The sequence below is a fragment of the Cuculus canorus genome, chromosome 12 (genome assembly GCF_017976375.1).
Source record: "Cuculus canorus isolate bCucCan1 chromosome 12, bCucCan1.pri, whole genome shotgun sequence".
Classification (NCBI taxonomy): domain Eukaryota; kingdom Metazoa; phylum Chordata; class Aves; order Cuculiformes; family Cuculidae; genus Cuculus; species Cuculus canorus.
Genome location: NC_071412.1, coordinates 6741514 through 6768029, shown reverse-complemented (window position 1 = coordinate 6768029; position 26516 = coordinate 6741514). Strand labels below are relative to the sequence as shown.

Genomic DNA, 26516 nt, shown 5'->3' with positions numbered 1-26516 from the left:
ACCCTTGAAGGTATTAAAAACCCAACTGCACATGGTCCTGGGCAGCCTGTTCTAGGTGTTCTTGAGCATGGAGTCAGACAAGATGACCTCCAGAGGTCCTTTCCAACCCTGACCAGTCTGTGATTCTCTGGGTACAAACCCAGGGGTGTGGGTGATGGACAGAAGCAAAAGTTTTCTACACAGAGAAATTTTTTCACGCTCTCCTGTCCTCATTTGCCTCTGCACAATCCCGTGCCTCTTTTTCCCAGTTCTTCCTATTCTAATGAGCAGCCACTTAATTCCCTTTCCTCTCTACAATATTATCACATAGGGGAACCCCAAAGACAACTTTGCAGTGATTCACCAGGATTTCTACTCAGACAAAGAAACCAAATTAAAAACAGTTGGAATTCTGTCAGTCAAGACATTTTGGAGATACCCACAGGGAAATTGTTGGGAGCAAACACTGAAAAGCTAGCAATAGAAGCGCTACTTAAAATATAGATGTTCATATAACTCTCCCAAACTTGAACTTGCCTTCCTAGAAGATGTATCATATTTAAATTATTTTTTTAAGAATCTAGCAAAGACACGAAGATCAAGCTCACCGTGACAGTCAAGGTGCCACCTTAGCTGTGAAGCAGCCGTAAGAGTTCCAGTTGCCTGCTATGCCACAGCATCTCTCCAAACCTGTTTTAAATGGCACAAATAATAAAAGCCCTACAGGTTATATTAAAAAGTAACAGATATTGCACATATGCCTGTTTTATCTACAAAATGTTTAGAATTATAAACAAAGGAAGAGTGAAGACTAAACATTCATAAATGGTAGAGGTAATGGAAACCTGGGCTATTAATTTTCAGCGCTGCACAGATGGTAGGAAACAAGGGCACAAATGGATATCCAAAAAAACACCATAAAAGACATTTAATTTTCTGACTCTGTGCTTAATAAACCTGTGGAAATACTTTCCAGGCATATTAGTTAAAGTAGTCATAATACATATGAATGCTAAAAGAAGGCCCAGGGCTGGTAGAAAAAACAAGGATGAAACATCTGACGGTGTTCATAATATAAGGTATTATCTACCATTTCAGAAGAAAGTATTTTAAAACTCTCTAAAGTCACAGAGCGTTTTCTGAAAACATTTGAACATCAGCATCCTGTTTTGAGATTATCCAAACAGCAGTAGCTTCTACCATCCCCTCACTTCTGGGGAGAAGGGCAACGACACAGAATGATATATAAAAATACATGGCATCTTTGATGTTATGTGCTGCCAGATAATTACTAGAATTGCACAGCCAGCTTAATGTTAGAATTCTGTGGTTGCGTTTAAGTATCGTGGGTTTTCACATGGGCAGAAATGCTTAAACCTCAAATTTCTGTAATTGTAAGTCATAAGCAGTAATTGTAAATTAATGTTCTGAATGTTATTTGGTCATCCCAGAAATTCCTTAGCACTGTAATACTTTTTTTCAGTGCACTGCGCCTTGACCTAATGACTACCCTCTAAGTGATCCAAGAGCGGAGCTGATGGTCGTAGGCATTGAACTTTAAGGAGTCTTTAAACAAAAGCCATAAGGCAGATACGTAATGCATCTAACAATCCACTGGGGAACGCAACAAAAGCACTCATACTTCAACCAGCCACGTAGCTTTAGGCTTCAGAAGAAAAAATACCCTCGTTATTAAACCGTCCATTCTTCCCATTGATTTTAAATCACAGACTGAATAAACATTTTGGCTCGTTCAATAACGACATGTGTGCGTAAATGTATATCTATCTAAGAAAGGAAGAGTTAATGGACGTAGCAGATGAGGGAGAGTTTGAGCAGCTTTCCTAGAACACGAGGGGTGGTGGGCCCTTGACAGCAGCAGCTGCTCACAGCCTGCTCCCCAGCTCAGTCATATTACGTATCGGGACACAAGGAACCTGTCTTGGCTTAACAGCTGTCTCCCTTAATGGATTGCCCAGTTCACCGCTTCCAGACATCATCCATTTCTCCCTGCTCCAATCCTCTTTGCACACGTTTGTGTCGCTCCTAGTTCAAACTTGCCCCAGGGGTAGAGGAATGGTCAAATTCCAGCCTACCACCTTTGCACAGGCAAGAAACAGAATTGTTTCATTCTGGCATTCAGTCTGGAAACCAGATAATCCTATAAGTGAGCTGAACCAGTCACAGCGTGAAGTTTTCAGTGAAAGCAGTTATAATTTTATAACAAACTTCCAGATAAATATAGTAAACGTGCCTAAGTCACAGACCCCTCTTTGACGGATACCACAGATAGCATCTTCCTCAGCATGATTTTTACTTCCTTTAGTGGAAACAAAATACCGTGGATAAGTGCTGAGATGTGTCTCTAAGTGAACTCATATTCAAAAGAGAGGCTCTTATCTTTGCAATCTCCTCACTTCGATAGGAGTGGGGTAAGCAAAGCCAAGGTTAGATAATGTTCGCTAACAATAGAAGCATGTGGTGCCTTTCAGAGCATGAATGCCAGTTTTTTACTGCAGGTGCTCTTGTGGTGTGGCCACAGGAGGAAAGCGATAACTGACATCCTCTTCCATTCAATTTACAGTCAAAAGAGTGTTTGCAATTTAGTCGTTGACTGGCTGAAGCTCAGCCCATATGGTAGCTGTTGTTCAGCAAAGGAAAAAAAAAAATAGTACAGTACTTAAACCAGAAAGAACAGGCAGTCTGTGCATCAGCTCGAAGCTTCAAGGGGGTTCTGGCCCACTCTCATTCATATTTAAATGTGCACGTTCACACTGGGGACACGGACACCCAAGCCACATTTCCTAATATTGCAAATTACGGCTTTACTTGAGGTCGTGTGTTACATACAAATAGGAAAAGAAAGTGAATGCAGATTTGCATCAGCGTCCCATGAGGAACGCTGAAGGTTAGAAGAAAAACCAGCTGGAAAATACATAAAGAGCACAATACAAACTGCAGTCTGGTTCTTTTTTTTTTCTGAATATATCCCCCCTATTTGCCTTCTGATCAGCAGCTTTAAAAGACTCAGAAGTTGACAGCACGTAACTCTATACACAAAGAAAACAAACACAAACTGCAGAGATAATTTTAAATAAATCTATGAAATGAAATGTAATTCTGAATGGAAATAGCTGGTCTTATGAGGAAAAAAACACTGTTTTTTCTTTTCAGTCTTTTTTTAAGGAAAAGATAGGCTGTTATTTGCTTAAAAACATTAAAAAAAAAGTTTCAAATGGCAAATACCTCGCAAGGACTCCCATGGAGAAAACAATACCTTGAACAAGGAACAGAAAAAATGAGATTAAAATGACAATGGTAGAATGATGAAAATGGTACAATGATGATTTCAAGTTAGTTTTAGCACTGCAAAACAAGCAAGTGATCGATACAGAACACACTGGCTGCTTGCAAAGAATATGCTGTCTTGCCGGTCTTTTGACTTACATTCTACAGTGACGAAGCTTCTCAAGAAAACAAGGAAAAAAGGAAAATGGGCAAAGAGAAAAAGCAGCAAAGCTGGAAGGAAGGAATGCAGAAGGAGATCAAGCTGATCGTTTTCTGTGTTTGGATTTCACTAGTGTCCGGCCAAGTTTTTTTAGAACATTTATGGTATCACTGGGGACCTGGAACTGACACAGGACTCAAAGCGGAGATGTGATGATGAAAATTGTAATTACCAATCACAAGTGCAGAGCTTGTGAAATTCTGCTTTTCCTGTGCAAACAAATCCCAGAGACAGGAGTTTCACAGAAATTGTATTTGCACATCACTTGGCAGCTACTGCCAAGCAACTTCAGTTGCTGCCCATTTTCCCTTTAGTTTAGCATAAGAAACAGACTGCATTAATAAGACAAAAAGGACACGTGTCAGCTTGAAATAAAATAACTAAAAAATGGTCAAAACATAATTTCTACAATCTTCCAATCAGTTCCCAAACTGTCCATTGTGTGTCCCTTGCAATCAGATCTGCTTAGGAACTGTTTTCTCTTCCTCCTGCATGTGGAAAGCCATGCAAACGTAACAGGAAACTCTCTGAATATGCAGAAGAAAGGCTGGAAGTGACTGTACATAAATTGCTCTGAGAACACATCAGTGATCTGAAAACATAGGTTTAATTTGATTGATTTTAATGCATTGTATGAGGCATTAATTAGGCATTAGAAATTAATACCAATAACAGCAGGCTTGTATCACCCAAATGGTAAAATACACGAGGCAACACATGGAAAGGCCAAACCACAGAGAGCAGCTTCCTTTGCTTCAACCCAGTAAGAGGTTGTTGCAAGAATATTAAGTTCTCAGACTCAGAAAAATCGCAGCTCATCACCCCCTGCAACACCCCGGATGACAACATGAAGGTATTTACTAGGGAAGCTGACAGGCACCATTCAGAGGTTTCTGAAAGAGCCATTTGCAAGAAACTCCACAGAAAACATAGTGTGTTAAATGAGAAAATTGTATTTATGGTTCATGCAAATTGGCCTTTTCTGTAAACGGAGGCTGTTTGCTGCAGGTAAACTGATCCATTTCAATTTTTTGCAATGTTTCCACAATTTAAAAGTTGGTCATTGTGGAGAAGAGTTTCTTTTCGCTGTTATGTTTCAGGCTAATTAATAAAGCTACTTACATCACAGAATTAAATAAAACACCTAAGTTACAGCCCAGTTAGATGTGAACACTGTATGGGTTGGCACATGATGGACATGTTAGAAACATTAAATGAGGCTGCAAGTATGCAGATTTACTATCTTTAAAATGTAGTTTTGAGCAGTTAAAATTTAGTTACACATCTAACAATATTAATGTAAGCATGTTATTCCATACTATATTTCTGCAGGTTTTATTAGCAAGGCCAAGAGTCAACATTAGTGATTTACAGTCTGTAAAAGGGATGATGTCATTGAAATGGGAAGAAGGTCAGAATCCCCAAAGACAAATTATCTTAACAATAGAGTGAGATCATTCCATATACTTATCTGCTCCAAGGGGCAATAATCAAACAGACCTACATGTAAAGCCTACGCTGAGCATTAGATAAAAGCTACAGAGGCAGCACTTTCCCCAACATAATACAGTAGAGTGCTGTAGATTTTGCTCTGAGCTTCGCTCATGAAAAGCTTCTCTCTGCAAGGGTCCCAATCCCATTTATTTCTGCTAAAACATTACAAAGAAAATGTTATAAGCATATGTAAGCTTGAACAGAAGACGCGGTTCCCTTTCAAACAGAAACAGTGATGCCTACATGGAACTAAATAATGGGGCTCATTAAAAAAGGAGAGTTTGCCTTTGAACTTACATGTAAGGTTTAATAAACAGCTTTTCCCTGTACTAAAATTCTACAGGCTGGTTAAAACCCAAATCTGCATAAAGAATAAAGTCCCCCCATAAATTCTCAGCCAGAATAAATCAGTTTTATCTTCTTCAATGTATAAGAGGTACAATACTAGGTGGCTAACACTAGCCACCAAGAGAAGAGCATTACATGTTTATACTATCTGAGAAAACATCCAAATTGTTGTTATTCCTTAATTTCTACAAAATCCTACTGGTTGTACATCCATTTTCCTGCAACATTTTCTTATGTATATGGGTGGCAGAGGTTGTGGTAAAAAAAAAAGCTGTCTCTACAGAACAGGGAGTGATACCTATCTTCTGTACCAGGAATGAACAATTCATCAAAATTAAGCAAGTTCTTTAAAATTATCAAATTATCTGTAACACAAGGTCTCCTCTTCTGTAGAACTGATGAGCATTGAATTGTTACCTTGCCTCTTCCATCTCAAATAAATATAAATTGCCAAAGTTCAGTGCTTCTGAAGAGAAAAAGAAGTCCTATACAGTGCGTTTAATGAAGAATTGCAATTGTGCTCCCCCATGAGCTAAACAGCTTCCTGGATGTGGGTGTTTCATTTAAACTTCTAAGAGGACATGAAAATACATTTACATGAATCCACATCATTGCTTCCGCTGGGTGATTTAAATGCATCTTACAGCTGTGGAGAAAGATTTTCTCAGAATTCAAAACATCCTTCTTAAGAAAAGGAATTGCTAAGTTATTACTTTCTTCATATACACATCAATAAAGTTAGACTGACCTCTGAACACCCATGTTCTCTTAACAACAACCCTCACCTTCCTTCCATTTGCCCTGTACCAGAATTCTAATCCTTTTGCCTTACAAACATTTTGTGGCACACGCGAAGTTTACAGTGAATGCTCCTCCAGGTGGTAGAGGTGCTTCACAGCCATTCCCATCTGACGGCATCACAATATCCCAGCACAGCTTATGGAGTTTTTACAATCAGGTCTTTCCATTACTAATTAATATTAGTGTGCTGAAAGACCAACGATCATGAGGAAGGAGACCCTTCTTCTTTCATGAGGCAGTTAAATGTTTGCTCACTTTGCAGATCATCTGTGTGGGTGAAGGTGAATGATGCAGCCTCGTCACTTGATCTCAGGATTGTGGTCCATTAAAGAACCATCCTGCCCTGAGGGACTCGGCGGGGTGTATGTAAGGAAGGCTGTAGGAATTAATGCTGCATAAACCGGTAATGGCTTCTGATTAGATATAATAACACATCCCTGAGCAACCAGCATTCTGTGAGTCTGTGAAAAAAAACACCCCAGATTTTGTCCCCAGTTCCTCCTCTGCTACACAATCCACAAATCATGTCTCACTCCCCTCAAGTATGCATTTAGCTTCTTAAAAAATGCTGAACACTACATAATTTGCTGGGCAAAAGGAAAATTCCAGGGCTGAAGGAAAGGAAAAACCACATTTTTTGATAACTCGATGAGTTCCTGGGACATTTTCTCCTATTTTTTTTTTCACCTCAAACAGCAGCACACTCTTTGGGAGTGCCATTATAAGTCAGCGATGAATGTTATCACCAAGAGGTTTGATACAGCAGCATCAGAAAAGGAAATATGGCCTAATAGGGGAAATCCCCATCTTTGCCTTGAAAACACTGAAAATATACCCGTGATTCAAAAGATTTGTTTAAATCCACAAAGTAAAAAGGATGCAAAATAAAACAACTCCCCTAACTTTGCTATAATTCTAAAAAAAAGCTTTGTAGAGGATAACAACATAAAACCAATATAACTCAAAGTCGTGGAAAAGACCCTTTGATTTTGAAATCAACAAAAGTTGGAGAATGTCAATTTTTAAGTATCAGGAAATCATTGCTTTTGCAAACCTCCTCTGTAACAACTCGATCAACCTTTCAAAAATAGTATTTGTTGTAGCAAAAAGGCCTTTGAGCCTGCAAAACTCTTATTTTCTCTTCTATAATGCTACTTCTGGTTGCACAACTACCAAACGTGAAGTCTGCCCATTTATCCAGTAATCATCTTTCTTGTCGTCCCGGTAACTGCTTCATCTACAACAGCATTTATTGTCAACAAAAGCAGAGTGAATAGCTTACACTGTGACTTTTTGCCCTTTCAGTACTTATTCAGGATGATTAAAGCTAATCTGAAATAATTTCAAATAGATTTTTACATCTGAAATATCAAATAAAAAACTTGTCATTTCTCTCTTTTGTTGAAGTGCTGGGTAATGATGTTGTGCAAGACTTAAACAGTCTTTCTCTCTCTCACTGAGCAAAGAATAGAGGCCAATCCCAAAGAAACGATGAGAGAAGGAAAGCTCTAGTTCCGCTGGTAGTCTCATTTGGCATCACTTGTCCAGTTCCCCAAAGATTCAGCCTAAGCACTTTGATTCATGTAAGTGATGACTTGAGATTTCTTTAGTAAAAACACAGTGCAAACAGTTGTTTGCTTGCTCTGAGGCAAGGTAGGGGCTAAAGTAGGGTTCTATTTTGAGAAAATCTTTATAAAATTAAATCCAAGGTAAAAAAAATTAATGCAGAACGAACTATTGTTTGAACATTTACCCTGCTAAAAAGCAGGGATAACTCAGCATACATCCAGCAAAGAGGGAAGAACGAAGACCAGCATTTTCCCCCAAAACAGCTCAATATTTTAGCAGATTTCCTGGCAGCCTCCAGTCCTTCTGCTTTGGATCATGCAGACTCAGACAAAGAATTAAATCCATAGAAAAAGGCATCTATTCCAGGACTATTAGCAGCTCTTTGTTTTATCAAGTGACCAGTGTTTCCAAAGGGTTTGATGTCTTCTCTTTTTAAATATGGATTTCGCAAGAAGCTTATCTGCAATGAAAAAAGCCCTACCATCACTTTATAAAAAGTATTACAAAAGTCACTTTTACAGTTACAGTAAAAGACCACAACACAGACATTAAGAGTCTGTCCTTCAAAACCACGGGTCTTTCATTTACACAGTGGTTTGGGATTTTTTGTTTGTTGCTTTTAAAGTAAAATACTATATTTGGGTATTCTTGTATGCATTTGGGTTTTTCTGCCATCATAGTGAAGCTGCAAACGTTTTCATGTTTTTCTCTAATTTGATGCCAAGATCAAGCTGATTTTTTTTTTTTTCAATGAAAACAGAGATTCTGATGAAATACAAGACCTGAGGTTTTTAGGAAAAACAAAATATCACAAGATTTGTTATAAAAACATGGAGTTGGATAGTTACAGTGTCCTTATGCACAGTAGCTTGCTATTTATAGGAGTGCTCACAAGTCTGCAGACATATTTCTGCTCTCCAGTAATAAACGTATGAAGAAAAAAAAAAGCTCAGCTAGCATTATCACAGATACCTTTCACTTTGTAAGTTAAGAAGAAAATGAAAGTGGCACAAAATACACAGATCCTCATCTGGCAGATATCCAACAGGACTTAACCAAAGTAACGTAAACTCCAATGAATTACCCAAAATGAGATTCTGGTCCTAATCCCAAATCTATGTGTACTAAAACATACCACACTTCCATGTATTCAGCTGCAAAAGGAGTGCCTGTCCTCCCGGGAGGCAACAGGGCTGCACTGAAGAGTGTCTGACAAAGTGTGTTTGATTTTCACGTTGTTCAGTAATTCCTTCAACTTTTCCGTGATTTTCTTCACTAAGCAGCTTGCAGCCAAGGTTAAAGCCAATACCAATCTTCAGCTCTTCTGGCCTCTGTTTTCCTTTGGCTGCCTGCTCACAGGATACGCGCTCCTTGGGTTAACACGGCTGAGAGTATGGATGGGGAACTCGTCTATTTATTGTTTAAGAGTCAATCACCCAGCATACAACAATGGCATTGCTCAAGTCCAAACTGCTAACATCTATACTAAATCTCTTTATACAACAAAGGCAAGGGATCCGTACAGTTCCTTCACCTTCCAGATATGTTTACAAGATGCAGCCATTTGACATCTTTTCAGTCCGCTATGAGGAAATACATAGTTTAATTCTTTCTGGCCAGAGAAATATGTTACCTGCAACCTGTACTGCAAAAGCAGAGTCCAGCTTGTCAGACACCAACTCTTGTCTAGTAAGGTATTTTTCTTTGCCAATTACACTTTTGGCCTCTTCTCTTTGGCTCAGAAGAAATGATGTTGATAAGCTCAAGCACAAGGGGCAGCTATCTGAAAGCAGGACAGATACTATATTTCCCTTTTCTATAGCCCGAACTCTTCCAGCTCAGGTTGGGAGAGGCTTCTTCACGTGCTTTGGGGTACTCAACTGAGAGAGAACCACAAGAACAAAGAACTTATTAAGGAGCTTCCCTTATAGCACTCTTTTACATGAGAGCAATCTGTGTAAAGTCATGACCCCTGGGCCTCCCACCTTCATGCAGCCTGTGGATCTCAGAACAACGTCCCTTCAAATACACTTGTATGTGGTTCTTCAGGCTCCACCTGTCCCTGTAGCAAGATTCAACAGAAGCCACGCTGGACCGCAGTGTCCTGGCAGAAAGGGATTAGAAAGGTTATTTAGAGCTGTTTTCTATACAGTCAGTAAAGTGCTACCCTGGGAACTGCTGCTGCTGGGAATGCACTGCTCCCTTCCACCATGCTCCACAAAATGATGAGCGTTCCACAGTCAAGAGGTTTCTGTGAAATCCACAGGACAGCAGGACAGACAGATAAACAAGCTACGCAGGCTTGTTTCTTCATGTTTTCCTTCGCAGAGGCAAGGCTATAGAGCAGGCATGCGCTGACTGGTAATTACATTCTGCCTGTCACGGCAGCGCATCTTCCACACAGAAGAACACTATTATTGAACACTTCTACAGCAACCAAGCATTCTCATTATGCAATTAAAACGGTTACTATAAAAACACCCATACAAGAGTGATGTGTTTTTTTTCTTCCACGGCATTTTTACAGTTCTTCTCCAGCCTTTCCCTTTCACACCAGCTGCAGTCAAATTACTTACTGGCCTCGATGCTTACAATGTTGGATGTGATAGGAACAGACTAGACATTGTTTTAACACAGGAAGGTTAATTTAAACTAACCTTCCTAAGCTGCTCATACTGCATGACAGCAACATTACAAGGAGAAGACATGGATTCATAAATAGGATCAGCTTTCAATCCCCAGACCAGCGATAGCAGCACTTGTCAGGAACACACTGTGTCTGGTCTCCAGGGGAAGCGCAGCTTCAGCTGCCACTTACACAGCTCCTTCTGTCAATCACTCCATGAAGCAATGCCAGCTTTTTCTTCTAAAGAGCCATTCTCTTGACCTCCTAAAGGTAAATGCCACCACGACAAGAGATGAAAGACAGAAAACAATTAGCTGTCACTATGCTCCATAGCATGCCTGCTACTGTATTTCAGCACCAGTTGGGTCTGGATATGTCTGCATCACCGAGCAAATAAATCACTGGGTATGTCTGTACCACTGAGCCCTCGGAATTACGCTGGTTCTTATAAACTCACCATTTAAAGGAGCATTAGAAAAATTCAAAAAAGGAACTTGCTATCAAGTATATATATTAGAGGCAACCAGAAACCACTGCCTGATGGGCGTATCGCTCCTGCCACGAAAACTTTTGAGGGTTTGTTCTTGGCATCTGAGTCCCTAATCCTACACGAGTGACCTGGACTTCACATCTGCCTCTTTGAATAAGGCCGGAGTAAAATCTCAGAGGACTCCGGTGGTGAAGTATAGCCAAAAAGTTAGACTGCCTTCAGACTTTAGAGGTGGCAAAAGAGTGGAACTCCTGAAGTTGTCATGGACTTTGTTAAGTCCTCTTCAAGTGTGATTAGATCTGCCTCTTCATCATGATCAACCTCCTTACACCTCTGCTAAGGACAGCATTTAGGTTTGCATTGCATGGTGGCCACTCCAAACCGTTATCCTGAATCCTACAATTACAACATAGATGAATGTTCCTTTTTTCAAATCGTCACTACAGCAAAAAATCGCTTTCGTAGGGCACACTGAGTTAGAAGGTGCCTCTAAAAAGCTCGTTGCTTACTCCACAGCCTTCTTTTTACATTAAGGTTGTGGGCTTTTCCTTCTTTTTTAAGCAAATTGTAATCAAAAATTATTGTTTTCAGGACATTGTGGCAGACGGGACAATGACACAAAACTGTCACGGAGTCACAAAGCCCAAAAGCTTCTTAAAACCTGTCTCTAAGTCTGAGTTTTCCTACAGCAAAACAAATGGCAGAATAGTCTAAGGTAGCAGTTTACACTGGCATAAATCATTCGGAAAGCAATGAAACAAGAGTGATTTATTCATTACCTGACTTAATTTATTACAGTGTAAAAGAACTGTATGAAAAATTCTGGAAAGGGCTCTCCACAGATGGGAAAAAGCCAGCACTGAATTGGTGATGATGATCAATATGCCTCCCATTTGTAATTCCACTTGAGAAGATGCATATTTTAGCTGTGCTATGTGGCCACTTCAGAAAAAAAGTAGCATAACATTACTGAATTCCCTTCCCTCTCGGGGAATAGCAAATGTATTTCTGAGCATGTAGGAAATGTGGGGTTTAAAAAGGCTCTAGATCCTTTTGACAGAAGTCTTATTTTTGCTGTCTCTGCAGGTTGTTATTTATTGTTAACCTTTTATAGCAGCAGCGTTTCTGGGGGGAAAAATCCATCTTGGTATCTCACTGGAGAACAGTGAGACTTGCCACTTTAATAAGGGTGAAGGACAAGCCTTTCACATGGCCATCAAAAATGCTAACAGGAAAATGCTACTGAATTTTGAGCCTTTTTTTGTTGTTGTTCAAATCCCAGAGTCAGCAAGTCATCACAAAGATAAGCAGATCCAGTAAAATGAAGTAAATACTTGATAATACCAATATTCCTCTAAAGAGTAGTGGGAGGTTATGGAGTTGGATCGTTGGTAAAATAGGAAATTAAGGAGAAGGGCTAAGTAGAGGAAGGATAAATTAATGATTAATAAATAAATAAAGCTCCTGTATGAAAACAGCATCTGTTGAACCAGACAACTCTCTGCCAAACAGCCCAAACTACACTACTTCGTGCCGTTTTTGATTCCTGTTAGTCATAGAGCACAGTAGTTTTATAACCATGGAATGATGCAGCTGGAAAAGACCAATGCCCCCCAAACTTTTCAGTTCAGTTCGTACAGAGAAACTATAAAAATCAATATAATTATTATCTTAACTACTTCTCAGTAGGCTCAAACTAGCACAAGGCAAGGCAAAAAGCACACACTCACAATAGAGGATATGACTAACCTACATCAAGTACGTAAGAGACCAAAATTTAGAAATACTGCTAAATCAAAATGATATATACATGTAAATGTTTTATTTGCATGTAAACTATCTGTAAAATCAGCCAGGCCTACACAGACATCTCATTTTAACACTGGAAGTATTTTCCTTCTCAGGGCTGTACTAAAGCAGCAAATCACAGATGTCACGGCTTTGAGGAATAAAACTGCAAACTGGTAAAGAACAGCACAACAAGAAAAGCATCCACTTTTTAATCATTTTACAGATCTACACGTGGTTTAAAATAAAGAGATTCTACACCATATTCTGCCAACCATTCCTCAATTTCCTTGGATCTCACCTTGCAGAAAATTCCCAAGAAACTTGAGTTATGGCTGTGGAAATGGCATCAGCTTTTCTTAAAAGCACTTTGTGCCTGGTAACATGACCAATGTGGATGCTTGTGTCTTATACCCCCCAGTCACAGCTGAGATGTCAGAAGTGAATCTGAAAAATTCAATTATAAGCTTGAAGTTCAAAAACTAAAAAATAAAACACCTGTTTCAAACAAGACAGTATATTTCCTTTGCTTTCTGCATTTGTATCAAGGTGGGATGGGGTGATACACAGGGTGAAAATATTCCTGTCTTGGAATTGAAAGCTTTGGTACATCAGTGCTTTTAATAATACTTTATATTCAGGTCACTTTTCCTGTAGACGATAACCTACATTATTCACAAATTTAATGAAAGCGCTTTTAGATCCATAGAAAAGTTTAGCTATAGTCAAAATAGGAGAATAATAACAAGGCGAGCCCCCTCATATTATAGTATTAAGAGAACATTTACTACCTGAAAATTTAATGTAGAAGATTTTCCAAAATTATGTCCTATTGTTATGTACGTGTAACAAAGCTGGGGAAAAACAGCTACATCAGGTTACTTTTTTGAAAAATCCAGAGAAAAATGGTTAGAGATTCACAGCACATAAGCAATTAGATTCTCTTCCCACTAGTAGCTGTTACTAAAGCTGTTACACTTCATGCAGGTGGGCTTGATTTTCTTCTGTTAGTTTAGTGGAGTTTTTACAAATAATAGTGTTGCAACATCCTGAATTAATTATCATCTTCATACTGTTTGAGATGCAATCTGAAAATATACCATAACAAAATATGAAAGCTACTGTGAAATATTTTAAATCTAAGTTAACGGTCTTTCTGCTTACTCAAGTAGATTACAGTTAATAATTATGCAGTCACAAAGATGACCGACTTGTCCATCTCTACATAATCTATTCAAGCACCTTTGTGACTGGAGATGATTCATCCCTAACTCTATGTTGGATTCAGCAAGCAGGATAGCTCTATTAGCCAAGATCTCATTAAAAACATTTGTGTCCCGCCTGGTTTTTGCAGGCTGCAATAAGTTACCATGTCTTCCATGGCCACATCAGCTGGCAGCGCCCAAACCATGTATGTTTGTTCAAGCTCTTACTAGGGCTGCTATCCAGACACTCCTCACAAAAAAAAAAGAGCAATATACAGAACAACCTTCTAAGGAAGGCAAATATTTCATTCGCTTGAATAATTCATAAATAAAATCTTAAAAGGGAACATTTCCATAATGAAAGCAAACAGGCTGGAAAAGAAAAGGCTGCTATTTAAAATACAAGTTAAGCCTTCAAAATCATTCTACTTGTGAAACAAGTAACCGTTTTCTTTCACATAGGAAGCAAAACCGATATGAGTTTACTTCTGCCTGCTGCGTTAATTCACACACAAAGAATATTTATTCAGAAAGACCAAGCAGGTGCTAAAGGAGTATAAGGCAATCACAAATTAAAGAAATGGATATATTCTGGAAAGAAAAGGACAACTTGTTTGCATGGTTATCTGAAACAGAACTCTCTGCAATTAACAAAGATGAGGTAACAAAGTCAGTTGGGAAAATATTACTTATTCTCCATTCATTTAACTAAACATTGGAAACTCTTCAGGGACATTAATCTAGTCAGTCTTAACCCTGTAGAATTCTTGTCATCCTTTCTTTTCAAAATTCAAAGCAGTCAAATTGGAAGATAATTCATGCATCATGTTTCCCCTCTTCTATCCAAAGTTTCAATTTTTCTTAACCAAAACTTACACTCTGTGAAGACTTCTCTCCCTGTTAGTCTCGGTTTGAATCATTTTGGAGCCTTCTGCACCCTAGACATCTGCAAACAGCAAGACATTTTGCATGTCTTTGCAAGTGTTGCCCTTCAATGAATTCAAGACAACAGGCTGCATGGGTAGGCAATTCTGCAAGAGGCTGTAAATGCTCACACAGGATTGGCAGATTTAGCTGCGTGCCTAATTCAGAAAATGCAGCTCCCAGCTTAGGGTAATCATAGGAACGTTTTAATAAGATTAGATATCAAGACCAGGTTGGATGAGGCTATGAGCAACCTGATCTAGTGGAAGAGGTCCCTGGCTATGGCACAGGGGTTGGAACCGGATGATTATTAAGGTCCCTTCCAACCCAAACCATTCTATGATTCTATATGTTTCAAGAAGGGAAAAAAGACAAATCTTGCTTGGTTTTCAATTCTTGGCCTTCCATATGTGCTCTATTTTCCCTCTGATTTAAAGAGGGTACACTGCTGATTTAAATGGCTGCTTACATGAGGAACAGAGTAAAGGATTTCAGAATCTCCTCATGGGTTTACACCTATTTGCACATAAGTAAGAACGGAAAGTACTCGTGAATAACAAATGCATTACAGAAATTAAATTGAATTTAAAGAGCAGAGTCAAAAACATTAAGGAGCTTAATTCAGTGCATAGTTTATTTGCAACAAACTAGCTAAACATCTCTAACTGTAATCACATCTGATAAATCAGAAAGAAACAGATTAAACTAGGAGTTCATAATCTTGTAACAAGAAAATTCAAACAGGGCAGTCAGTTTTAAAAATTGAGATCAATTGTAACGAACAAGTTTCTATTTAAATAAACCATTTTCTCTGTATGAAAGTTGGAAAGGCCTAAGTTTATTAAAACATAAGCCACAGACATTAAAGCATGTAAGAAAAGTGGCATCAAAGAACAAAGTCCAGATGAAATTTTGAATCTGCTGCATAGAAAATAATCCACCTGCACTTAGCTGAGTCAGAAGAGAAAGGAAGCAGACACAGCTACTTATTTCTACTGAGAGTTCTTTGCTTTTCAGCATGTTCCACAATTTTTTCTTCTACATAAAGTCCCTTTCGCTTTCTTACTGCATTCATATACTTGCGCGCCTGGTTCTCAGAGTCCGCCTTCTCCCCAAAGTGCAAATATTCTTCCTCAGTGGTTGGTACCCAGAATGGGTCACTCGAAATGATCTACAAAAATAAATAAAAAAAAGTAAAGTAGTAAAAAGGTTTATTAGTACATTTCAGGTAATCAGTCTCTGAAGTAGCGCAATACGAAAGTACAGCAGATAGATTTTTCTGGAAAGCCAGCAATTAGCTATTTAAGAAGAAAAACGAGTTAAGATACACTACATAGTACTTTGCCTTAAGAAGCCAACAATAACTCTTTCAATTCAGATACATTTAGCTGCATATGAATTTTTTTAAAAGCAAATTTAATTGCCAGTCAGCAAACAATGCCAAATAACGTTCACAAAATTCTCAGTTTTCAATAGGAATTCATTCTTTATCTCACTACGATTTTGTTAGATTTTATAAGAGCTGAAAGTTTCTGTTCAATCTCAATGAGTTGGACAGATGATTTAAAAATCATTGTTTCTGGTGCTAATGTACTTCGTAGAGCTGGGTTTGCACCTTAATATCTCAGGGCCCCTCCTCTAGAAAAGATTTACATCTAACATGATCGGAGAATAACTGGACTTGCCTTTATCCCTAGTTCATCCTACATAGTCCACACTTCTCAGGGTACCATACAGAGCACGCCAAAGATGTGGTTACCTTCTAAGGTCCTTAACACCTTGTCTCATTTCATCCTGCACAACAAAGCTACAACATTTTTAATTCCCCAAGGAAGTCTAATGGGATGTTTACTCTCTACCATTGGACTAAGCAGATTTCACACAAATTCTAGGCTTAATGCTTAACCAGCTAGCCTAAGACGATAATTTATTCCATTACTGCAGGTGAATCTCATTTTACTATAAGTATTTTTAGGTTTCCAAGTAAATGTTTTAAGACGTAAAGAAAAAAGAGGAACTCCTTTCAATTCTAAACCCCTACGAATCCACGTGAGTTCTACTCATCTGTTAAACTGCTGCAGGCACCAGAAATTACTAAGTCATTAAGAGTTATCATCAAGTCTGAAGCTCATCTAACATGTATGTGTAACCAAATCTGGGAAGTCTACCTGAGTGAACTGATGTCTGAGTGACCAACCAAAACTGTATAGAGTCCTGAGATTTAACTTTCCTTCCCATTAGTGGAAAATCAACCGTAACACAAACTAAAAAATACTGTAGTTAATGAGCAATAAGGAACTTCCTGAAAAATAACAAGATCATTTCCAAGAATGCTAAACATGAGGATTAGGATGGGATAAAACTAACCAAATTATATTACTCATGTTCTGTTGCAAATTTAAAAAATACTTATTTCACTTAAAGGACTGCAGATTTCCTCACAAAATGCACTTATAGGTAATATAATTTTACTACAAAAACCCAAAGATACTGTATCCATTTCTTAAACAAAATCCTCATGGAAAAAGGAGTGCAGACAAGGATTAGTTACTGTAAGAACTATGATAGTTATAATAATTGAGAACATCATTCTGTAACCAATTCTGAAATATATATTAGCACCAACACTAATAACTGTCAAGGAGGGAGCAAACTTACCTAAATTGCCAATTTTAGCTTAGTGTAATAAACCTCTTCTAGCGTTATAAACCTTTTCTTCTGACAAATATCTGTAACTGCTCTATGATATTTCAAACCAAGCAAAGCTTCTTAAAGCTTATTTAACTTACGCAAACTAGCCAGAACAGGAATTAAAAAATGATGGCTTAAATTGGACAATTTTCCCCAGAAACAATGACAGTTTTAAAATCCTAATTCAATACCTCTTGTTAAATAACACCTAACACAATCAAACAAATTACACTTTATGGGCAGTTAGGAAAATTACTATAGCAGAAGATGGCTATTTCGTATTAGATAACATTGTAGGTTCAATCCTGGAAAATGGCACCTTAAGCCCCTAAACCAGGAAATAATAGATCTACAATTTTTACATAGTTAAGAATTATACATAGTCCTGATAAATTAAGTGGAATATTATTCATGTGCTGAAAGGGTCATCCAATCCCAATCATTTAGGTGGGAAACGACTGTGCTTAGGGTTGTCTGGCTGAAAACCAAAAGCAAGCAGAGCTCAGAAATGAGCACTATGAAACCTGGTCTTCCAAATGTTTCTACTTTTATTTTTAACACAAAAGTGAGGACTGTCTAACTATAGAAGAACCTGCCTGAGTCATACCCATTCTGGTATCTTGTACCTGGCCTCATATGCAATGCTTAGAAATGTAAAGACGATTTCTTGACAGCTTACATTAATTAAAAAAAAAAAAAGAATGGTCCCCAATCTCAGCTTGAAAATTTTATGCACTAGAAATAAAGAAAAGAGGCAGTGAAGACTACTGTTTTTTTCCCAGCTTTTCAGCAAAAATTGCATGTTGACTCAATGGAGCTGTAGTGATGTTCATACTGAACATCTTAATGTAAAACCACCTCAGACTTCCCCATTCATGAACTGCCTAAAGAGCTGAACAAAAATGTCAAGAGTCCAAGAACATATGAATAAGCGATCCATGCTCAATGGATTTGCTCCAGACTGTACTGCTGAAGGAGATTATACAGCTGCAAACTGTGATAACTTGAAAGGCTGTTACTATCCACTTTGTTGAAGTTTTTTTTTCACATTACCTAGAAATCTAACACTCAGAAGTTACGCCCAGAAAGAAACAGTGGTCTTGAAGAATTAATACAACAGAAGAGTCCAAAAATATACAAGACTGAACTTCCAGATCTAATCTACCTATAAATATTTAGATACTGTAGTGATGTGTGCTTAAGAAAATCCCTGGGTTTGACAGACTGACTCTTTCAATAATTTATGAAAAACTTGGTTCTACTAACGTAACTGAAGTTTTGTGGTGGAAACTTCTTCCACTGGTGATAATCCCTTATGCTTCAACAGGTATTTATCTCTAGCTCTTGGAAAAGCTAACACAACAGGAGGCTTGAATGCACGTACCTTTTAGTATTTAGTAGCCAGCAAGAGTAAACCTGAAAACTTACAGCAGCACAAGCTACAGAATCGTGAGTGAACCATGTACCACTACACGATGCAAAGAAATGCTGTAGAGACATAAATCAGATTCCGAAAGCCACCTCAGTACCCACAGAAGCTATCTTTGCTTCTCAACCTGTCTAAGTAATTCAGGCACTACATACTGCTTCTACAGCAAGTTATGGTGGTGGTTGAAAATGACTGTTAGTGGATTATGCCTATTGGATTGGTGGTACTGACAGACTACAAAAGATGAGGTTAATTAGAACACACTGTTTGTATTACTACACCATGGTAAGTAATGAGAAAGTGAAAACCAGATCTGCTGAGTCAGCTGGAACTTGAGGCATCAGCTGTGCATCTTCTTTAGGACGTTAGCAAACAGCCACGTTAAAGCAACTGTAACGCAACTACACGGAAGTGTTACTGACAGAGATACAAAAAAATTGGGAAGCATTCTTTAAGAGTAGTGATTCTCTAAGTGAAGATGAGGGCACAGACTGGGCTGTCTGTTCTATTCACGTCGTATTTATAACTCAAAGCAAACGCACATAGCAGGTGGCATCCATCATTCCCCATACCCTGTTAATACAGTGCAAGCAAGCAAAAGGAAAAAAAAAGTTTCTGCATAATACTCCGAAGGCATTGTCATCAATTTGCTTACAATGGTAGCTGTCAGAACGGTGTGTCTGGGTTTCCTGGAATTAGAGCTGAGAAGCTTTTTAGCGCCTGAGCTATTGTTTGTATTCATGGGAACCCCATAGGGATGACTCTGGAATCTGTGACAGAAATTGAGTTTTTGTCTGGATAAGTCCTAAATGATTAATTAGGTTCTAAATTGACCAATCCTTTTGGAATGTAGTCATTTAAGAAAGAGCATTTCATGCAGATCCTGGAAGATCCACAGGATCAGAGTAGAAAAGTCACCCACAAACATTATTTATTCGATGTTGCATGTCACTTTTAATTTAAAATTATTTAAATATTTCCATAGTCTAATTTCTCAGTACAAAACTAAAACATATAGGATAAGATTCATTTCGAATTCAGAAATTCAATAGCATCTTAACAGTGCTTTTTCAAAAAGTCATACCCCTAAACAAAAGCTTTAAACAGAACAAAAGTGGAAATAAAAAAAAAAATAAAATGCCTCTCACAGCTGAAAATCTTTAAGTGACTCAAGCAATTCAGTTAACCTTCTATCAAAGGTCTCTTCTCTCAAGTAACAAGTGATAGGGTGAGAAGAAATGGCTCCAAGTTGTACCAGGGGAGGTTTAGACTGGATATTAGGAAATATTACTTAACTGAAAGGGTTGTCAAGCATTGGAACCACTGCCCAAGGAAGCGGTGGAGTCACCGTCCCTGGAGGTATTTAAAAGATGTGTAGATGCGGCACTTGGGGAGATAGTTTAGTGGTGGAGCTGGCAATGCTAAGTTTACAGTTGGACTTCATCTTAAGGCTCTTTTCCAACCTAAACAATTCTGTGAGTCTGTGAAAATCCTTTAGTCTGCCCTTCTCTCATTCTGCCTTTGTGCCATGCACGTCTGGGAACCACTGAGCCGAGGTGACAAGAAAATTATCACCGCACAATTGTTTACCCCTGAAGTTTACGAGACCAAAGATGTCTAGAAGAACCAGTGTTAGGAGAAAGACACTGCAAAACCAATGATGTGATGGCATAACAAACATTACAGTAAAATACATTTTAAAATACCACCATACTGTGTGCAAAATGATAACTAGAAAATTCAGCGTATCTTTTCTTCAAGAACTTTTGCTAGGACTCAGGAATTTTTCTTTGTAACAGCATAAACCAGTCACTGGCCTTTGCTTATTAATTATTCAACACCAGAATAATCTGATGGGGACAATAGCAGCCTCTACTGCAAATAATCCGGAATGAACATATGATTACTCCTCCAAAATGGGCACAACGAAGCAGGAAGACAACACTGCTTCCTCGTTTACACAACCAAATATTCCTACATTACATCTGCAAGGCTCTTCCGAAAACAATTTCTTTTAAAAAGTGAATTATAAATCAAGATTTGTGTAGCAGATCACTGGACTAGCATTTATTCTATTAGAGAATAAGTATTTTCTCTAAATGCAGCCATATAAAATGCAATACAGTAAAATAAGTTAGTGCACAGCAGCTGATACAATTCTTAAATCTATGATTACAAATGCAAATCTTAAGGGATGGAAATGTTCCCTAAAAGTATTATTTAACAATATCTTCATTCGTCTACTTTATAAAAGCCTTGGGTGTTACAATTTATTTAAAGTATGACTACAAGCAAATCACCAGAAGCCCATTACCCTTAAAAGAAAAGAAAAAAAACCCAAATACATGCTGAAGAGTACGTTCCACAGCTCACTGCAGAACTATGAGCCCACTCCACATATAAGTAAGGCAGTGTTTATAATTCAGTCAGCTGTGATTAAGTATTTCAAAAGAGGTGAACAGATTAATTCAAATACGGTAAGTGCAAGGGTATTCCTGAGAAAAAAGAAATAATTCTAAAGCAAGGTGTTTCATTAAATACCACAACTATTCAAACCAACGCACCCCAACAATGAAGTCTCATGAGACTTCTTTAGTAATAGCATGCAGAGTAGCATAGGCAAAACAGCTCTCCTTTTCTTTCAGCCTAACAACCTAACACATTAATTATTCAAACAATAAATGCCAGTATCTTTGTCAGAGACATAATCTGGATACCTATAATTAATCCATAAAAATACAAATACTATAAGCATACTTTACTAATACTGAAAGACAACACCTTATGTACTACATTCTGCAAGTGATTGTGTAAGCTAATGAAAATTTTCAATTAGATTTGAGTTAGAGCAGATAACTTCCAATTCAACACGAATTGCAATTTTAAGCCTTAATTTGAGGAAGATTTATTATTTGCATTTCAGTGGCACCCAGATGGCTCCAGTAGTGATCTGGGTCCCACTGCCTAGTTGTTTTCACAACATGATGGTATGAAACAGTGCTTGCCTAAGGCAGCCTAATTATGCAAAACAAGGTTGAGAGAAGCATCAAAAGCAAACAGAAGGGATCTTCCTAGTTCATCCAAAAGGTCAGGCAGATCTGGGAAAACAGCCACGTTCCTAGTAGCATTTCCCCTACTGGTCCTTACTGCCTGATGAGGACAGAAAATTTTTTTTGAGCCAAATATTATCAATGTAGAAGATGATTTAGTTGGACTAGGAAAAGAAAGAGCAGTCTTACGCTGTCCCATGAAGATTTTAAGATCAGCAAGCAAAGTTATGGTCTTTGTGATCCACTTAATAAGTAATCCCAAGAACCACTAAGTTCAGTGTGATTTGGAACTACCACAGGCAGCCCTTAGCATGCCAGGAAAACATTACACCAGAGGCTGTTTTTCAAAAAGAATTTCAAAAGAACTATTATGGACATTTTCAAAGATGACACAGGCTTCAATGTATCAGAACCCTTTCCATCTTAGAAAAAAAGATGCTAGAGAGATACTTCAAGAACAAGTTCGAATGGTGTCCATCACTTAGTAATGACAAAGACTACGCAACTAAAAGAGTACAGTTGATATACATGTCTTAGAAGTCCAAGGCAGCCCTGTCAGATAAAATGACAGAACTTTGGAGAGGTTTATGTGACCTTCAAAAACTGTTAAATGCTGGGGTTTAAGTAATATGCAAGGTAATGCTGTAAAAGTGCTGCTGAACTGAGCAAAACCAACCTGTGCAAGGCTGTTGGGATAGGGGCAGTGTGCTTCCAGAAGAGAAGTCAGGCAGAGTACCCAGTGAGACTGAAGTGAAGCGGACTGGGGTGGGCTCTAAACAGCCTTGTACATTTTTGGGATGTGAAGCAGAGAGATGACAATCTCAAAAGTGGATAGAGGCTAATTTGACTACACTCATCCTATGACCTCAGATCTAGAAAGAGACATTATCCCAGTATGCCAGCTCTTCCTTGAGTATCACACATCGGGTAATGCAGAGGTACCCAATACAGTTCTACATTGAACCCAAGGTACAGAGCAGAGGAAACCAGTGTGGCAGGGCACTACTGCCTGACACACACACTATACTTGTGCCTGTACAGCCAGGCAGCTTTATGAGCCATTCCTTACTTCCATGTGAAAGAAAAAGATAGATCTTAGAGTAGTGTTGCAAGATGACCTTTGGCAACTTCAAAAGTAACCTCCACGTAAACAGTTGCCTTCCATCAACCTCGGGTAAGATGCAGTGATGCTAGCAGACAAGCAGGAGCTCCCACAACCTGTAACGCACAGCAGTCAGAATACATTTTCAAATTGGTTTCTGTACTACAGTATGGAAACGCTTTGGCTTAGCAATATACAACTGAAGAACAGGTAAAGACTTAATACTAGTTTTGCCATGTTGCTTTAGAAGCCGCTAGGATCTCAGCCTGTCCTTGAAAGAAACCTTAAAATGTAAAGGGAAGAGTCTATAAGTTTGTCTCTATTCTTGCTTGTTGTTTAACAACCATGGGGTCTTGGTTTTGTTCAGTGAAAAACCCTTCCACAATGGATATCTTATTCTTCTGCAAGCCTTTACAGGTCCCAAATGATTCCTATTAAGAAAGGAAAAGAATATTCTCTCTGCAGATTCAGCTTCTCCATTTTGCTTCACCCATTCCATCACAGTGGAAAGCAGGTATTGCCTCTGTTCCTGCTTCGGAATACTAAGTGATTGTGCGAATTGCTGAACACCTGAAACACTTGCATACGACATCATGCTCAGAATGAGGATTAAGCGACAGAGTGTGAAAGGAGAAATATCTACAACATGCTAAAGAGTTTTACAGAAGCACCTACACAAGCATTCTCAAAACAGTAAGTTCTGGTTATTTTATTAAAACACAAACCTTCACATTGTACCAAATATTTGTGTACCAGCTTGTCTCTTTTAAAAATAGCTAAACTCTATACCACATTCTGAAAGAAAAAAAAACCAGCATCTCATTTCAGCCTCCTTTTTCACCTACTGTTTGACTACTTTTTGGTCAAATCTTGCCTTCACAGAATGCTGCCACTTTGCACCACTACAGATCAACTTATGTATGAAACAAATAAACACACTATATCTCCTTCTCAAGATTATTGTATATACTTCTCTATAAGCATGTAAAAGGAAGTGTGAAAACAGACTGGTCTCTTCATAACTAACTTGAAAAACATAATCTCTCAATTCTATTCTGTAATCTCTCAATTCTAAATATATTCTGTATTTCCCTCTGTATTCCTTAGAAGTATTTTCTCAAGAGATCTTGATCATAAATTACAAGGTTTTGCAAAAATGCATTATTAAAAAAGATAAAGACAGCACGCAAGAGCGATGGAAGTTATAAACCCAACAGAAGAGTTCACTTGTTTTGTATCCATAGCCAACCTGCAAAAGCTTCGAAACCCCCCAAAATTATAAAATCATACCTTCTCATTTTCTTTCAGAGACAGGAGGTTTAAGGGATTCAGAATAACTTACAGTCAAACTTCAGACACTTAACCTACAGAGATGTATTAGGAGGGTAGATTCTCTACAAAGGAAAATGAGCATCCAAAAGTATTTCATAATTCAGAGATCTCATTCACAATGTATAAAGGGGACAGCCGAGGCCTTAAAATGCTTGAAGTCAGACATGAGAGATCCTCTTCCAATAAGTATTGTAATAATCAACATTTACGCATTTAGTTATAAAATAAACTCATGTAAGTTTATTCTGGCTCAAGAGCATCAATCATTCTTGTTTGTGTCTCAACCAGCGACAGCTGAACTTTAGCCTTGACTTCAGTCAGTAGCTAGAAACAAGAATTTGGGAACTGGAAAATAAAAAAAAAAAAAAGATGTGTGGCTCTAGTGTTGCATTTTTTCCTATTACTTAAGAAATATGTATTGAGAGGGAAAATTAAAGCCACACCACTACTACTTTTATTTACTATTTAATTAGCTACAGATGTCCTAGCCAATAAAATGAGCTTTTCATATCTGAAAGGTTCCAGGTTACTCCTATAATTCATTTACGTGCCTAAACTGTCACTGACACAATGATATATGCAAAGTCGCAGCTCAAACTTAGCATAGATTCACAGGTACTTAGTCTCTCTCTCATTACCTTAGCCTGCTTCCTGTTCGATGCAGGGCTAAATCTCAGCCAGAAACTTCTATATTAAGCCCTTACCTTCTGAGTTGTAAAATGACTTATAATTTGGAAGGAATGAATTAACTCAGAATATAAAACTTTCAGGTTGAGAATGGCTTCTATTCTTACCACTTATTACATACAGTCTTTCTCTTACTTTTCCTAAAGCACATTCTAGACACTATTTTCCTTAGAAGGGATACTGAAAAAAGAATTCAAATTAAGTATGTGTTTACAGTTCTCCCATGCCCCCCACTGAGAATAAAAGTCTGTCTAATAGCAAATCATAATGCAATTTATAAGATGCAAGTTAAAAGGAATACTATATACTTCGCACCTTTACAAGTAGACGTGTTGCACAATTTCCACACTTGCTGAGAATTCAATCAGCACCTGAATAGAGCCACATGCATTATTTTTTCACTATAACACAGATTTCTCAAATGAGATTAGATGCCCGTTATTCTAAGCCTCGTGCAATCACAAATATATTCTTGTTCAATAAACCTTATGATTAAGAGAAAATGACACGGCAGAGTGCAAGATGTAACTGCAAAAAAAATCAAGAGAGAACAAAGGAAACCGGCTCAGGCAAAACCATATACGAACTGAAGCTGTATCATTAATTCAAGGATAAAAAAACCCAAGGAGTTCTTAACTATCCCAAAGTTATATATTTTAAATCGCAAATTCAGAAGAAAGTTTAAACTGAAATCTAAGAAAATATCGTCAAGTAAACCCATCTGCCTAGGGATATCGTACAGGAAAACATCTGACTACCTTTTAAAATGAATATTTAAACTGGAACCAAACTAAAAGTTCCCACTAATGGTTATTTGGTGTCATCTTCTACAGGCAGAAATAAATTGTATAAGCATGACAGAAGGAATTAATAAAAAAAGGAGCATCTGACAAGATAGTCCCCGCTACATGTATCACTCCATTCCCTGGGGCTTAAGTAACCTGAACTACACAAAATACATTCATTAAATGGAAAAAACAATGGTAATTTTATTTCCACAGAGACCAAAATGGCTCCATTTAAACACAGGCTTTTCCATTGACCTTTCTGCATTTGTAGTCTACAAATCATATTAAAGAAAAAAAATAATAAAATTAATTTCTTAAAACACACTTTGTGCATGTGATGTCCATGAGATTAAGTCTTCAGAAGCTTAAAAATACCAAAAAGTGTCTATTTCACTATCTGTAAAATAGGGATAACAATACATTAGAAGGAATCTCTGTAGAGAAATCCACATCCCAGGTACTCGGCTAATGAGCCAAACCCACTGAGAAACAACCACTAACAGAATTTATTCAGAATGCCATGAGAGGCTTTGGACAATATGCAATTAAAGCAGCAACCATGCACTCAGTAGCTTAAGAAATGCAAAACAAAACCCAGTAGCTATCACATTCCCTTTCCACGTTTAGAACTAATGAATACATGACATAAGAATATACAGACCAAGCTCACATCATAGTATCTTTAACAATGTTACATGAAATAAT

At 37.9% G+C, this 26516-nt stretch overlaps 1 protein-coding gene across 3 annotated transcripts in view; it reads right to left on the bottom strand.

The window, feature by feature from the left end:
- Window positions 1-12770: 12770 nt before the first annotated feature.
- EFL1 (elongation factor like GTPase 1) overlaps window positions 12771-26516 on the bottom strand; it is a 74252-nt gene continuing 60506 nt past the window's right edge. For all 3 annotated transcript variants that reach the window (XM_054077415.1, XM_054077417.1, XM_054077416.1), the window contains exon 20: window positions 12771-15903. In XM_054077415.1, coding sequence (XP_053933390.1) covers window positions 15715-15903 — 189 coding nt within the window. In that variant the 3' untranslated portion in view covers window positions 12771-15714. The remainder of the gene's footprint in view (window positions 15904-26516) is intronic.